Genomic DNA, 16,289 nt, shown 5'->3' on the forward strand with positions numbered 1-16,289 from the left:
TGGATGGATGGATGGACGGATTGATTTAGTTAGTGTGAACCTGGACCAGTTTAGCTGAACGCAAAACTATTATTCTATTGTATGAATGGCAACAGGTGGATGATATAGAGGTCAATCGGACTTCTATGTCGCTAGAATTTTTGGGGAAAAAAAAACGATTTGGAGTCAACTTTCACACAAATGAAGTCAAATTGTATAATTTTCCCCACTCTCTTTGATTAACATTGGTTGCGAATCATTGACCATAATGTCTAAAATGCCAGCAACCAGTTCCAGGGGGTTAGTTTGAGACACAAGAAAAACACAGCTTACATTTATCTTCCCAAAAAAAAAACAAAAAAACGAGTGTGTAAACTACAATGTATCAGTTCAACACTTACAATAAAATACGTGGCACTCACCGCAGATGCTAATGGAGTCACAGCAAACCTTCTCCTTTGGTTATTTTTCTCTTGGCTAGCCGTGTAAGCTAATGCTACTAAGCTAGCTCATACGTGCTGCTCTGAGAGTGCCCCAAAATCCCTTTCTGGGTAGAAGAAAAAAACAGCACTTATTTTGGTGGACGTAGACCCACTGAGTCGATTTATTTTATTATTATTATTTTTTTTTCAAATCAAATTTCAAATCATGTCCAAAATAATCGTCTTTGGTAAGGCAGCTCTTTCATCTTCATCAGCTTCAACTAAACAGCGAGCAGCAAAAAAATATGGTGGTAAATCTACAAATCTGATTGGTTAGACCAGTGGTTTACAAATGTCATGGAATTCAACACTTTAGTTCACTCATATTTGTATTTGGATGACAGTTCTTAAGAATGTGGGTCTATTTTAATATTAGTTCAAATTAACTGCAAAGAGGAATATTAAAATTACCACTGTTAGCATCTTTTTTAAACTTATACGAGTTAGCTGTCTGCTTAGGTGTAATACAATGACGATCCACAAGAGGTCACTACTGTATTTGAAAAGACTCGGAGTTTTTGCGTACTGGAAACTGTTTTCGTAGTGTTTTACTTTTTATCTTATCTTATTATATGATCTCTATTAATCATGTCAGCAAGAATGATGATGGGTACCACTGATGTCTTTTATGTGCCTCCCTCACTTGCTGTCCCACATGCGGTGAACTGAGATTCTTTTGGTCCGCCACAGTGGAACAACAAGCAGGCACAAGAACTTCAAATGTGTGTATTTGGAAAGTATTTAAAAGGACCATCACAAAAACACATTTCTGAAATTAATACTTTTCCAGTATTTTTTTCTCTTTCTTTTCCGGAAAATAATCCATTTAAAAAATTTCCTTTTTTTTTTTAATTATTGTAAAAGAAAAAAAAATTCCTTTAAAAAAAAAAGGACCAAATTTTTTTTATGATCTTGATTTTGCTTTGTTGGTAAAATACAATTTTTTAAAAATAATCTTTTTTCCTCTGCCTAAATGCTGCAATCTTAATATGAATCCAGATTTTTCAGACATTCTCCCCTTGAATAAAAAAATTTAAAAAACAAATTTTTCTTGGAATATAATTGTGAAAATTTAACATTTTCTTTGATTACTTTTTCTTGAGAAATATTTTTAGACCACTTTTTTTTTTACCTTCCAAATGTGAATTTCCTCTTACAAAATGAATTATTCTTGAAAAATAAAAAATACAACTTGGAAAAAGAAATTAAACAAAAAAATAAATGTTTGTGAAATTAGACATTTATTTTCATAAAGGACACTGGACATACACAAAAATAAATTACATTTGCGGGGCTTCAGATGCATGATGGGTGCGCTTGTTTTGAGGTGGGCTGCGCTAAACATCCAGTGATGCTACGCAATATGAAAGAAAAGAAAACATTATGAGGCAGGTTACATCTATCATATTTTCATACGTTTTTCACAAATTGCCGCATGATAACAGGAGAAAAAAAAGCTGCAATCATTGTTTTTTTTTTTTTTGGGGGGGGGGGTGCACCCTGCCCCCCCCCCCCGGAGGTCAATCAAACCTAAAACAGCCCACCACTAGGGGACACACTTTGAGACTCACCGCCGTGGGTCTGAGACCCGAAACGCTGACTCGGCAGAAAAAAACGTGCTGGGGCCCCCGTCACTCGTACAGCAGCTCGTAAAACGCTTGGTGCTCGCTGTCGATGAAGGAGTGCAGCGTCGACAGGACGGAGGCTTCCGGGCCCCCGTAGGCCGTGTACTGCAGCTCCTCGGGGGTGGGCGTGGGCGGGGCCAGGCGGGCGGGCTGCAGAGAGGTCAGGGGGGCGCTGGACGTGTGGTTGGGGCTCACGTGCTTCTTGTGGCGGGCGCGGCAGTTCTGGAACCACACCTGCGACATTACAAGCGGCACCAGGTCGTCATAAGAAGAAGAAGAAGAATTGCCAAGAATTGGCTGTTGTTGTTGTGATTTTTTTTTTTTGGAACCCTGTCCGACCTGTATGACCCTTCGACTGAGGCCCGTCTGCTCCGCCAGTTTCTGCAGCGTCTGAGCATCCGGGTTGTTGTCCTGTGCAAACTGCGCCTGCATCACCTGCATGTGTTCAAAGAGAAGAAAATTGCATATTTATATTAAATACCTCTTTCTAGAACATTGCAAAATGTGTTTGTAATCATCCCTCTGAGGTCACATTATATATGATATAAAAACAGTATTGACTATACAGATTAAATCATATATAAAACATATATTGTGACTAAAGAGAATATATAGTCATATATGATCTATTTTGAAAAGTGATGTTTATTTCAAATTCTAGACATAAAATTATAAATACAAAGAAAATTATTATTTGTGAATATGAATACATTGCATTTTTTAAATATTCAACATATTATATAATTCTGTGCTTATTTTATTCAAAACAAATGTAAAATTCTAACAAAAATAAAATCACATGCTACATGCAAGATGAAAAAAATATATGCATACATATATTATTACATATATTATATATATGGTATATTTCCAATTTTATTTGATACACTAATATATTATTACATATATTAGTGTATCAAATAACAATGGAAATATACCTGAAAATTGAATTCGGGTAGTAATATGGTGTAAACAAATTAAAATGTTTTTCATCATCCTTCAAAGGAGATCAGATGTGGTGTAAAGGAAATATTATAATTACAAACAAATTCATACTTCAATATAAAAAAAAGTAAATTTTCTACAATTCAATATTTATTTCTATCTCATAAACACTTATTTGAAAAAATAAACTATCATTGTATTACATTAATTCCATCACTGTTTTTTTATTAAAATGTAAAATTAGACTCACAGACATATACACACGCTCAGACATTAACAGATTGATATTCATAACACATTCGACAATTTCCATACTTTATCAGTCGTATGTTAATTTAGAATCTCACCTCGGTGTACTGCTTGTCAAATTAATTGTGCGACATCAGCATCACTATTTTATTCTCTCTCGCTCTTTCTCTCTCTCCACATATATATATATACACATTTTTTTGTTTTCTTTTATCATACAGTGTTACAGCTTCTCAGCAGAATATTAAGTAAAACTTTGCAATATTCACATTGTAACGTCAGTACTTTTGTCCCAATACGTTTGCGCCACTTTCTTGCGTTACACTGAAAACGTCTCTTTTCTATTGTTGTAACATCATTATGAATAAATCCGAGCATAGTTAGCAATTTTTTTTTTTTTTTTTTTTTTTTTTTCCACCTGCAACTGGTCGGCGGTGAAGCTGGTCCTGGCTCTCTTGGACGGTTTGGGCTGGTTCATTTCCTGTTCGGTGGGCACGGCGCCGTCCATGTTCACATTGCTGCCTGCAATCACCACAACAACGATGATTTGTACAGGAAAAATCACAAAGGTCCAAAATCACATTATGATACATATTTCAGGCAAAAATATGACATTAACTTGGAAAGGTCAGTTCGGCGGAAGACGTTTCCTTCACCTTTGTCGGCGGCGCGCTTGAGCTTGTCCAGCACGCAGTCGTAGTGGACCCGGCAGAGCACCTTGTCGTCCACCAGGGCGAACTCCTCGCCCGTGGACAGCTGCCGTTTGCACGAGAAGCAGGCGAAGCAGGCCAGGTGGTAGACGTTGCCCTTGGCGCGCCGCACCCAGTCGGTGGCGTGGACGTGGCGCCCGCAGCAGGCGCACCACGCGCCGAACCTTCTGCGCCGCACGCGAAGCCGTCGCCGATCGAGAAAAAAAAAAAAAAAAAAAAAAAAAAAAAGGGGGATGTTTTATGAACAACTGGGGGTGCAGAACATTTGCATTTGAGGAGCCATCATGAAATTATGATAATTAAATTAAATACAAACAAACGACGCTGTTACCTTACTGTGCTTGTAAAAAGTCTACACACCCCAGTTCAAGTGGCACCTTTTTGTGCTTTTCACAAAAATGAGCACAACATTTCATTGTTTTGCACAATTAATGTCATCTATGACCTTTACAACTCACTCATTTTTTTTCTTTGTTAACATTTTATTTCAAAAGTGAAAATAAACAAACGCACACCCTTATATATTTGGGGAAGCGGCCGGATTCCGAACGAACCAATCACATTCAAACGGCTGCCATCGTTTCAAGTGCCTCTCGTTAACTTCAAATCAAATTCAGACGTTCTAGTATCCCGGTTACTGTATAAGGGGGTGTGCACACTTATGTCAACGCATTGCTTCAGTGAGTGATTTTTACATCATTGGAAAATATATTTTAAAAAATGGTTGGTTGACAGGGTATTGGTCATATTATTGGTGGATTTTTTTTTTTTTTTTTGGGGGGGGGATCATTCAAATAATTTTCGTTTTATTACATCACAAATACACGGCAGCGTGAAACGGGTGTGTAGACTTTTTCTATCCAGTCATTTTTCTCATTACAGACTGTCACCTCTTGCATAATTATTGAGGTTTTTTTTCTGCACTAAAATCCTTCATTTTGTTTGCAGTGGAACTCTGTATATTTGTCGTTGGAGTGGTGGGGGGGGGACACATTGCAGGGAACCGCCACTTATCTGCCGTACCCCTTCCCGATCCCTCGCTTCTTTGCTTTTATTTTCTTTTTATTAAAAAAAAAATCACTTGTGTAAAAAAAAAATAATAATAATAAATAATCAAGTCAATTATAATGAGCATGACAGCACGGTGAGGCAGCTGTAAAGCGTTGGCCTTACAGTTCTGAGGTCCCGGGTTCGATCCCCGACCCGCCTGTGTGGAGTTTGTGTGTTCTCCCCGTGCCTGCGTGGGTTTTCCCCGGGTGGGCACTCCGGTTTCCTCCCACATCCCAAAAAACATGCAACATTAACTGGACACTCTAAATTGCCCGTAGGTGCGATTGCAAGTGCGTCTGTTTGTCTCTACGCGTGCCCTGCGATTGGCTGGCAACCAATTCGGGGTGTTCCCCGCCTCCTGCCCGTTGACAGCTGGGATAGGCTCCAACGCTCCCTGCGACCCTCGTGAGGATAAGCGGCAAAGAAAACGAATGGATGGAAATAACGCGCATCAACAATTCACCGAATATTTTTGCTCTTTGCTGTCCGGCCCGGTCCCCACAAGTATGCATATACGGTTAGCGTGTGTTCTGCTTACTCATTGCGCATCATTTTGTTGCCCTCGTCACGAAATTTCCGTTTAGCGACTCGCCCGTGCACGTCGCGCATGCCACTGATAACGAGCCCCGGTAATAATAATAATGAGTTTTTCTAAAAAACAAAACCAACAACAAACACCTACCTGAAGTAATCCATCTTGCAGAAGACCTCCTTGTCCTTAATGTAGCAGCTGGTGTGGCCGCCGAGCGCCGCCTGGCACACGCTGCAGCAGAGGCAGCGCACATGCCAGGACAGGTCGCTCACCTGCGGCGCACCCGCGCGCACCCCACACAAACACAAACACAAACGCACGCACAATGAAGACGATTGTTTAGTTCTTCTCGGGGCATGTGAGGCATAAATACCTGCGCGTAATGCAAAACACAATTAGCCGAAAGATGCAATAAAAGCAAGAATGGAAGAAAAATATGTACCTGAATGAATATTTTATACACACGCATACCGACAGGCACTTGTGTGCACACTTACACGCACACCAATCCGAAAGCTGCAATGATAACGGCACGGTAATAATAATAATTTTCCAAAAATATGGATACCTTCAATAAATATTTATCCACAATTTCTTCGTTGCAACTGGCACACACGCTGGTGGCGAGAAGGGGCTCGGAGGACATCGTCTGCAGGCTGGACCCGATGTCTTCGTCCGCGACCTCCGACCCCGTGTGCGTGGGAAAACAAAAAAACAAAAACAAACAAACACAACGTGAGCACATTTCAAGCAAACCCCGTGACGCAAAAAAAAATCTCATTTTCTGTAATAAAATTGGATAGAATTTGCTTTTTCAAGATTGTTCTCTTTTGATGTGTATCCATTTTTTTAATAGCGCGTAGCAACTTTTATTTTGTGTTACTTATACATATTAGTCGCTCGGTCACAAAGGTTAAACAAAAGACAAAAGTAAACTGTAAACTACACATTTTTTACATTTGTGGTAAAACAACTAAAAAGTTTTGATTGCAATTTTCATACAGAGCAAAATAAAGTAAAATTGACTTAAAATGTTAGAACAGTGAATATCATTGATGGGCAAGATTTACTTTATATTTTGCAGAAGAGTTATTTTCTCGTGGGAAAGTCAGAAATTAAATGATGACAGGTACGGTTACGGGTAACTAAATATGTACACCAATTTTATTACATTTTCAGTTGCAAATGATTTAGATGTGATAAACTCAGCGAATGTCATTTTTTTTCAACTAATTTACGTTTTCAAACTAAGCAAATTTAAATTTACTTTTTTTGTTCAAAATACATTTTTATCCATCTAATTTAGTCAAAAATGACCATTTCTGATATTTAATGGGGGGGCTGTCCTAAAAATATGACCTCTAAATGTTTGAATCAAATGTCTCCTAACTTTACCTTCAAACGGTAGAACATCAAAGCAAAATTTACTGCAAAAAAAAATAAAAATAAATGAAATGTCATTTTGGTGTGATATAGTAAAACAAACAAAAAAAAAAACGAAAAAAGAAAAAATGGGAAAAATGCCAATGCCGAAACGCTACAGTTTCAAAACAAACATATTTGCTCTAAAAGTGCCATTTGTGAATATAAATGTATTTTTATATTGTTATTAAAACCTCCTCATCCCACTCACGCGTGTCCAGAAGTTTGCCCTCGGGGTCCTTTTCTCTGCCCCCCAGGCAAAATTCAAAAGCATCGTGTAAGAAACGTGATGCATTATTGTCCAAAGAAAAGTCATATTCTGGGAATATTTGTGAACTCGTGTCCCGTGATGACAAAATCAGAGCGCTTTGGTGCAAAGTAATAGCGCATTTATAACAATTGTTGTCCAATTTTCCAGAAAATTCAGGCGCGAACTTGTTGAAGACGCTTTGACCGTCAAAGCGACCGCAAATCAAAACAATTTAAAATGTGATTAAAGTCCCGATGCGCATACGTTGCTTTGGTTTTCCGAATACTAAACAGTTAAAAAATAATCATATTACCTTTAAAAGTACTGAACATTTATCATTTAATATGGACATAAATGTTTTTCATCCTTTCCTGTAGTCCCACATGTGTCAATATACATAAAAGTCTTTTGGAGTGAGTTGAAAAAGTACTTGCCTTGTTTAAGTCCTAGTTTATTAAATATGAATTACATTTGTCAAAAATTTCAGCAAAGTATGAGTGGGGAGAGAGAAAAATCCATATTTAAAGTATTTGTGTGCAATTTCTTACTAGATAGTGCTGCCGAGAACCTTTTAAGCAATCTAAAATAGTTGGAAATTACATTTTTCAGTTTTATTTTGGAGAGTTTTACAAAACCATTTGTCCTGAAAAAAAAGACTCAAATTTATCTTCAAAATGATATAAAATCAAAGCAACTTTGCTGCAAAACAGGACAACTTTTAGTTTCACGTGCACTAAATTGTATTTATGTAAAAAAGAAGAAGGCATAAGTAATTACAAAAGTACATTTGCGGTATTCTGAAATCATTCTCATCCCCTACCAGGTGGTCGGCTCCCGTGCTGCCTTTGGAGTCCTCGCACGCGGCGCACATCTCCCCCCGATTTTTGTCCTCCCCGCTTTGGCGGCGGAGGGCCGTCTGCGCGCTCGCCATAAATATCATCGGCTCGCCATGACAACGGCGATGGCAAATTGAAGAGCGACCCCGGCGAGTCATTACTTGGACAAACGGGCGGCACTTGAGCCGGCGACGCTTATCTTTTTCTTTTCTTTAAAAAAATAAAAATAAATAGGGCGTTGATTTATTTAATTGCGGCGATTTAAAAAGTCAAGGGAAAAAAAAAAGGTGAAGAGGTCACATTAACTGCTTGAGTTTTAACAACGAGGGAAGGAGAAGTCCTGCTCGCGGTTAATTGGAGAGAGCAATTAGTCCCAATATTGAGCCAGGCTGGACCCCCAGAAGCTGCGACCCCCGCACACTCCCCCCATTACTACCCCCCCCCCCCCATCCCCATCCCCAGCCTCGCACTCACCTCCTCGCCGGAGCCGGCAGCCAGGATGCCGCGTTGAACTTTCCCCTCGCTTTTCCAGCGCATGTCTGTTGCGTCGTCGTCGTCTTCTTCTTCTTCTTCTTCTTCTTCTGCGTCTCCGGAAAAGTGATCCTTGCCGAGGGAGGATCGCAAATTCAGATTTCATATTTCATGTCACCTTGGGCCGCGCCCGCCCACCCGGTAATTATCTGCCTGTGTGGCTTCCTTGCAAGAGTCCAAAGGAGGGAAAAGTACAATATGTAATCATAAGGGAGGTATTAAGAGGTGCTGGAAAGGTTAAAATATGGAGAGGTTTTTTTTTGTTTGTTTTCTTACGTGAGAGGTTCGGCGATGATTGTGAGAGTTTTGTTTTTCTTGAGTGAGAGGGTTTATTTCTTTGTAAACAGAATTCCCCCCCCCCCAGTAGCTGCTAAAGCTTTTCTCAGGATTTGAGTTTTTTGTTGCGTTGAGTATTTTTTGAATGTGAGATTTTTTTAGTTGTTGTTGAGAGTTTCTTGAGTTATGTGTGAGTTTTTTGTGTGTGTGTTAGAGTGAAAATTGGCTTAGGTGAAAATTACATTGTGATTCTGAATAATGTTGACATTAAATATACCTTTTAAGAACATCTTTCTTGTATTTGATAACTACTTAGGCCTACTAGGTTACATTTTTTATGTCATTATGGTAGCACTTGGAGAGCAAAGTATTTTTCTAGGAGCTGCTTAGTGTATAAAAAAACACTGCAATATAGTTGAAAAAAAAAAGCATTTTTGTGGTATTGATAGCATTATTCTAATTCAACCAAATCATCACAATAGCTTCAAAATCAGACCGATTTGGTTGGACAAATAAATGAGGGCTGTAACGATCAAATCTTTTTAGAATTGATTCTCCTGGTTATTATTGACATACTATTATTATTCTTATAACATATACAGAAAATATTTTTACTACTAACAAGCATTCTATCCTCACGAATGAGACACAAGTCAGTAAAATGCTAAACGATTAGCAATGGCGATTAGCATTAGCTCGCTAGCGCGTAGAATTCTAACTAAAAAGTAAGCAATAACCATCATTTAACTCATATTTATCATGTTACATTTAAATTGCACATTTAACAATGTCATAAAAATCACTTACAGACGCTCCTGTGTCGCTTATGTCAAAGTTTATAAGAGGCCAAACACGGTGTCCGTCTGCAATAAATGTCCGTGTGAAACAGGAGGCGAAAGGAAAAGAAGATTGAGAAATGCGGTCCCGAATTTCAATGTGAATTCTCCCTCCGGTACTTTGAAGACAAATAGCAGATACCGCACTGCAAAACATGAGAAGTCCTTAAAAGATAAAATGTCGTGACTTGTTTTTATGTCTCCCTTGCCTTGCTGGAGGTCTCCCTTATGCCTCGCCCGCATTGGCACGACACTCCACCAGCGTCCGCATCGCATCATCTCAGGAGGGCTTTTGAGATTAGCACTGCTAGCGTGCCTCCATGGAAGATGTGTCCTGTTCCAGCCGATGCCAATGAATGCTTTCAAAAATAAAAATAAAACAAATCAGATAACGCATTTCTAACTCGGCGCACGCTCCCCCGCTAAACCCTCCGTCGGACGTAGAGGTCAAAAAGTGACAAAATCAAGTGTTTTATCATCAAAAGAGCAGATGTAAAGACGTGGATACGACCCACATGTTGGCCAGATCCCAATCGTCGGCGTGTAGCGTTTTTTTGCGGGATATGGAGCAGACGAAAACAATGTCGACAAAACTGCTCCGACTGCCTCATGACATCACGTCTGGATGTTGCTCGCCGTTACGATATCAATACTCCTTCAGCCACGAAAGGAAGAAAAGTGTAAATAAAATGACATGTACCATATTCATAATTGTTGTGATCGCATGAGGGTATGTGGCGTCAGAGCTGAATTTGTTTCCGTTATACCAGCGGAACGCTAACCGCGTTAACTGGCTGCATTCCGCTAGCTAATGCTGTGGACGAGCCTCGTGTGAAGGTAGCTTGTTCGTGATTAATAATTTTACGACCGAGTACTCCAGTCGTCTATGTAACATGGGCTAGTTGATTGTGTACATGTAAGCATCCTCCTTGTACAGTAATTTAGCATTTGCTATAAGGGTTAGTACTAGGTAAGATCAGTGCTTCTTCTCTTCCTTTCGGCTTGTCCCGTTAGGGGTCGCCACAGCGTGTCGTCTTTTCCCATCTTAGCCTATCTCGTGCATCTTCCTCTCGAACCCCAACTGCTCTCATGTCTTCCCTCACCACATCCATCAACCTTCTCTTTGGTCTTCCTCTCGCTCTCGCCAACCATCGAAGTCTGGTCTCTCGAATCTTGTCTCCAAAACATCCAACTTTGGCTGTCCGTCTAATGAGCTCATTTCTAATCCTATGCGACCTGCTCACTCCGAGCGAGAACCTCAACATCTTCATTTCTGCCACCTCCAGTTCTGCTTCCTGTTGTTTCTTCAGTCCCACCGTCTCTAATCCGGACATCACCTCTGTTTTATAAACTGTTCCCTTCATCCTAGCAGAGACTCTTCTGTGACATAGAACACCAGACACCTTCCGCCAACTGCTCCGCCCCGCTTGGACCCGTTTCTTCACTGCCTTACCGCACTCACCATTGCTCTGTATTGTCGACCCCAAGTATTTGAAGTCATCCACCCTCGCCATCTCTTCTCCGTGGAGCTTCACTCTTCCCCCTCCGCCCCTCTCATTCACGCACATATATTCTGTTTTACTTTGGCTAATCTTCATTCCTCCATACCTGTCAACTTTTCGGCCCGCCAACCTGTATAAACTACCAAAAAATCATTATAGAGAGCAAAAAATCCTTATAGAGGTAACACAACTCAAGGTGTCCCTCTAACGTACCCAAACTCCCAGTGACACTGCGGGGAGGAAAAATGTGTCGTCGGCTATTTTGAGGAAGCACTTTGGAGGAGGAGGAGGAACGTGAACCCTGCCGACGTGCGAGCCTGAACACCAGCAATTCGACCGCCAACGCTCCGCAGGTGAGCTCGACCGACCGGGCCGAAAAACTGTTGCGAAACCACAAGAACTGTTTGGGGAGAATGGAATTTGGTCTGCGGTTTCAGAATCCATATGATTTGTGATATACAGCCGTACATGTAAGATTCACCACAAAATCCGTGTGAACTACGGATAAACCGTACGAGTTGACAGGTATGTTCCTCTCCTTTCCGATGCGTGCCTCCATCTTTCTAATTGTTCCTCCGCCTGCTCCCTGCTTTCAGTCCATATCACAATATCATCTGCGAACATTATGGTCCAAGGGGAATCTAGTCTAACCTCGTCTGCCAGCCTATCCATTATTACCGCAAACAGGAAGGGGCTCAGCGCGGAACCCTGATGCAGTCCCACCTCCACCTTAAATTCTTCTGACACACCTACGGCACATCTCACCGTTGTTCTGCTACCCTCATAGATGTCCTGTACTATTCTAACATATTTCTCCGCCACACTAGACTTGCGCATGCAGGACCACAGTTCCTCTCTCGGTACTCTGTCATAGGCTTTCTCTCGGTCTACAAAGACACAATGTAGCTCCTTCTGACCTTCTCTGTAGTTTTCCACGAGCATCCTCAAGGCAAATATCAAACATCTCTGGTACTCTTTCTAGGCATGAAACCATAATGTTGCTCGCAGATACTGTACTTCCAGTCTAACCTCATTTGTCAGCCTAACCATTACCACAGGAAACAGGAAGGGGCTCAGAGCTGATCCCTGATGCAGTCCCACCTCCAGTTATCACACTATGGGGACTGTTACATTACAAAAAGTGCAAATTTACTGAAGTTTAGCACGGGGCCTTCTCTGCCTCGTCTTCTTGTTCTTAATTTTGAAACAAGTCTTTCAAGGTGGGACTGCAAGTCTAGTTTCTGACTTGGCGGTATACTGTAAAAACTCACAAAAACAACAATCGCTTCAAAAAAATAACAACGCATGTGAAAGAACATTTGACCTCTGACGCTATCTCATTTATTTTTATTGAAATCCGCTTGCCTCGGGTTAATTCACAATCGGCACAGGCGGATCGGCATGACCTTTTCTCCTTGCCGTAAATGGCTACTCTTGAATCTGAAGGGGGAGGAGTGTGTGGCGGCGGCGGCGGTGGTGTGTGCGTCTGGGGGTCGGGGGGTGGGGGGCAGGGGGTCGTCTGAGTAGGGGGCTTTGGGTGGTGGCGGTGGGGCGGGGGGCACGTGTGGAAATCACAGCAGTGAAAATGGCAGCGGGCTGAGAAAGGATCCTGATTGCGTCGGGACGGCACGCTGGCGGGAAGCAGCGTGCTCAGCCCCAATCAGGGCGGCATGGGGGGGGGGGCGGAGTGCTCTTATCAACAAGTAATGGCCCACTTGACAATCAAACAGCCACAAAACCGCTCTATTTAACGCTGATTGCAAAAACTATACCCCCTCGCTTCCATCACCAAAACCGCAGGACCCCCAGAGATCCCTCCTCACTCCCCCGCCGACAGCCGTGAATCTTTTTTCCTTCCCCTGAACGGAATTTATAATCAGTCATCTTTTTTTTCTTTTTTTGGGGGGGGCGGCTAATTGTTATTTTAAGGCTTGCTGACTTGATTACGGTGTTTAGCGGGACCGTTCAACACGTATCCCTCTCGGTTTCTACCAGCCTCCACTGCTGCTTGCCCGAAGATTAAATAGACTTTTGGACCTTCTTCATAGCCAGGAACTACGCTAGGTTGTACTCAGCGTTCGGAAGTATTTGGTAAACTGTATTCTATTAGATTTTTTGTTATTTCTACTTTCCTTGATACTGTGTCATCCCAAATCATCTTTCCCCATTGAAATGAAGGCAAATGCCATTAATCTGTTCCAGCCTGTCCAAAGAACACAGAGAAAAATTATTATTTTTTTAAATAATCAAAAAAGTTGCACTATAAGATATTGCTGCCTTTAAAGCCATATAGTAATGAGAAACCTATACGGAATGTAAAGGAATAAACCATTTTTTGCCACATTTTTTGCTTCACTTCAACGGACATTGTGCTCTGCCTTGTTGTGTCCACGTGTTGACCACCTGAGGGCACTATGACGCAGACAAACGGCTATACAGTGGACTCACAGTATTCGTAAGAGATAGAATTCAAGCCTGACTGCGAATTGTGAAAATCTGACGCTGAAATTACGGGCGCTCCTTATAGTAAACAATAAAATATATTTTTAAAAACAATCAAATAAGCAGGAGAAAAAAAAACTGAACAAGTGTGATTTTCCACAAATACTATCTGTGAAGTGTGTTCACAAATGCAGCAATGCAAATATGAGCGGGTCCACTTTGCATGGATATGGTCACAAATCCTACGTAAATTGTAGCAGTATCAGTTGTTTTGCGCAGAGGATAAAGAATATATGTCTGTGTATCATATGATCTGATCTGCTTATATTCTGATTCAAATATCTGTTTCTTAAAGGGTTGCAAAGCCACAACAGCGATGCTATTCATTAGCCCACCAACGGCCTTGCCGCGTTCGTTAGCATGAAGCTAACTTTCCCAAGGCAAAGCTACACAGTTGTTCTTAAATCATGATTAATACCGAGCTATAATCCCCCTCTTGAGGGAATCCATAACAACAACAACAAAACATTTGACACATCTGTCTTCTAGTCCTATATTAAATATTAAGCCTACTTTTAATGAATTTTTTACATGTTGGTTTAACCATTTTTGGAGGCTGCTTTGTAATTGACCCCTCCGTGGATATTGCGCAATCTGCGTCACTGACCAATCAGAGGCCAGAGATCTGCATAAACCAAAGGCCGTTTTTGCTCCCGCCATTTTCTCAGACAACATTGCGTGGTCCAGTATAGGTTTAGTTCGCGTTTTATCGCGTATTTGGGTTATTTAACGAAAAATATGGTTAAGAGGTGTAGTCACGGACTTTGTAATAGTGACGACAGGTATCCCGAAAGGCGAGTTGGTGGAGTTCCATTCGTACCCTTTCCAAAACCGAAGACCCAGTACGAAAAATGCCTTCGATGGATCAAACTTTGTGTGCATCATCAACTAAATCCATCTAATATCAACCGGAACACATATGTTTTCACCAAGGTATGCCCTATATTTGATTTTCAATACATGTCTCGTATAAATGAATTAGCAGTTCTTCGCTTGCATAACATAGCTACGTGTGAACGATTGACACACTTGATCTGTGTTGAGCGATATTTCGATGATCGGACTGCACAAACGTATTGATTTCTTGCTGGCTCGCGGCCGAAGCTTAACCAGACTGTGTTTGCATGAAGATATCCCCTAAATTAGATTTTTAATACACGTCTCGTATAAATGAATGAGATGTTCGCCGCTAGCATAACACCGCTACGTGTGAACGATTGACACACTTATTCTTTGGTGAGCGATATTTAGCAATGATCGGACTGCACAAACTGACGTTCTCCGCTAGCATAACATTGCTACGTGTGAATGATTGAATGAAATCAGAAGCATGGCGTCTCTCTCAGTTAAGAATGTATTGTATTTAGAATCTATAATATATCGTTGATTTGAATGAAATGAGAAGCATGGAGTCTGTCTCAGTTGAGATTGTATTGTATTGTATTTGCCATTTTTACTGTTTGTCTTACGTCAGCGCACGTGGCGTGACGTCACTTCAGGAGGCGTGGTTAAGTGCCCTGTACGGAGGGGTCAATTCACTGCCACAATGAAGGATTTGTAATTTTTCCTATGTCCAGCAGAGGGCCTTAAAGGACCTTCCATCTTCTTTCATGTATAGCCACAATGAAGTGGGAAAAAGTTTTTGGTACTTTCCATCCATACATTCTTTTTTTACGCTTATCCTCACGAGGGTCGCGGGGATTGCTGGAGCCTATCCCAGCTGTCAACGGGCAGGAGGCGGGGTACACCCTGAACTGGTCGCCAGCCGATCGCAGGGCACATCGAGACAAACAGCCGCACTCACAATCACACCAAGGGGCAATTTAGAGTGTCCAATTAATGTTGCATGTTTTTGGGAAACCGGAGTGCTCACCCGCAGAAAAGCCACGCAGGCACGGGGAGAACATGCAAACTCCACACAGGCTGGGTCGGGATTGAACCCTGGTCCTCAGAACTGTGAGGCCAACGCTTTCCGCTTGTTTTTTTTTTTTTGTACTAGTTTTAGTATTATAGTATTTTGAAAATATAGGTTGGAAAAACATCTTGTATTTTTAAACGAGCGCTGGGTGAGTGTCCTAGTTTTTCTTTATCTTCTTAATTTTGCGCAAACTGACATTTTATTGTGTTATTACCCTTTAATACTAGTACTAGGAATAAAGTTATTATTATATAGATGTTAGTTATACACGAAATATATTAGTCAAAATACTAAAAGTATATGAAATTTAATATTTTACAGTTGGTTAAAATTTTGGTTCAAATACTAAAAGTGTATTCTATTTTACAATTACAGAAATTACATTTACATAATTGTAATTGTAATAATTCAGCCATTTTGTTCTTCGTATCGAGCCATAGAAGCAAGCCAAATGGACCATATGCAACATGAAAGACAGAACCATGTGATCAACAAAAAAAGATGATGATCATAATGAAAGAGAGCGAGTTCATCAAATAAAATGACAGCAACACAAATATGACTAAATATGTCATACACATACCAGAGATGCTGATTTTCATTTTCATCGCGGGCTGGTGCGTCGGCCCTGTGAGGAGGAATTT

General features: G+C 40.9%; 2 protein-coding genes across 5 annotated transcripts in view; both read right to left on the bottom strand.

Annotated features, from left to right (window-relative positions):
- Positions 1-1,721: 1,721 nt before the first annotated feature.
- LOC133503109 (LIM/homeobox protein Lhx8) lies at positions 1,722-9,900 on the bottom strand. 3 transcript variants are annotated; one of them, XR_009795635.1, is made up of 9 exons: positions 9,695-9,895; positions 8,555-8,683; positions 6,141-6,254; positions 5,723-5,844; positions 3,937-4,157; positions 3,699-3,802; positions 2,426-2,521; positions 2,033-2,320; positions 1,722-1,815 (listed from the first exon to the last, which is right to left on the bottom strand). XR_009795635.1 is itself a non-coding variant. In XM_061824320.1 (8 exons), the coding sequence occupies exons 1-8, from the start codon at positions 9,878-9,880 to the stop codon at positions 2,093-2,095; spliced, it is 1,197 nt and encodes a 398-aa protein (XP_061680304.1). In that variant the 5' UTR covers positions 9,881-9,900; the 3' UTR covers positions 1,722-2,092. The 3 variants fall into 3 exon arrangements, 2 of the variants coding, with proteins under 2 accessions (XP_061680304.1, XP_061680303.1); XM_061824320.1 differs by having other exon boundaries at positions 1,722-2,320; positions 3,937-4,154; positions 9,695-9,900; XM_061824319.1 differs by having other exon boundaries at positions 1,722-2,320.
- A 33-nt stretch (positions 9,901-9,933) lies between these two features.
- tnni3k (TNNI3 interacting kinase) overlaps positions 9,934-16,289 on the bottom strand; it is a 46,862-nt gene continuing 40,506 nt past the window's right edge. For both annotated transcript variants that reach the window (XR_009795632.1, XR_009795631.1), the window contains 2 exons: positions 16,229-16,273; positions 9,934-10,082 (listed from right to left, as the gene is read on the bottom strand). The gene's annotated coding sequence lies outside the window, so the exon portion shown is untranslated. The remainder of the gene's footprint in view (positions 10,083-16,228; positions 16,274-16,289) is intronic.

This window comes from Syngnathoides biaculeatus, chromosome 7, assembly GCF_019802595.1.
Source record: "Syngnathoides biaculeatus isolate LvHL_M chromosome 7, ASM1980259v1, whole genome shotgun sequence".
In the NCBI taxonomy this organism is placed as follows: Eukaryota; Metazoa; Chordata; class Actinopteri; order Syngnathiformes; family Syngnathidae; genus Syngnathoides; species Syngnathoides biaculeatus.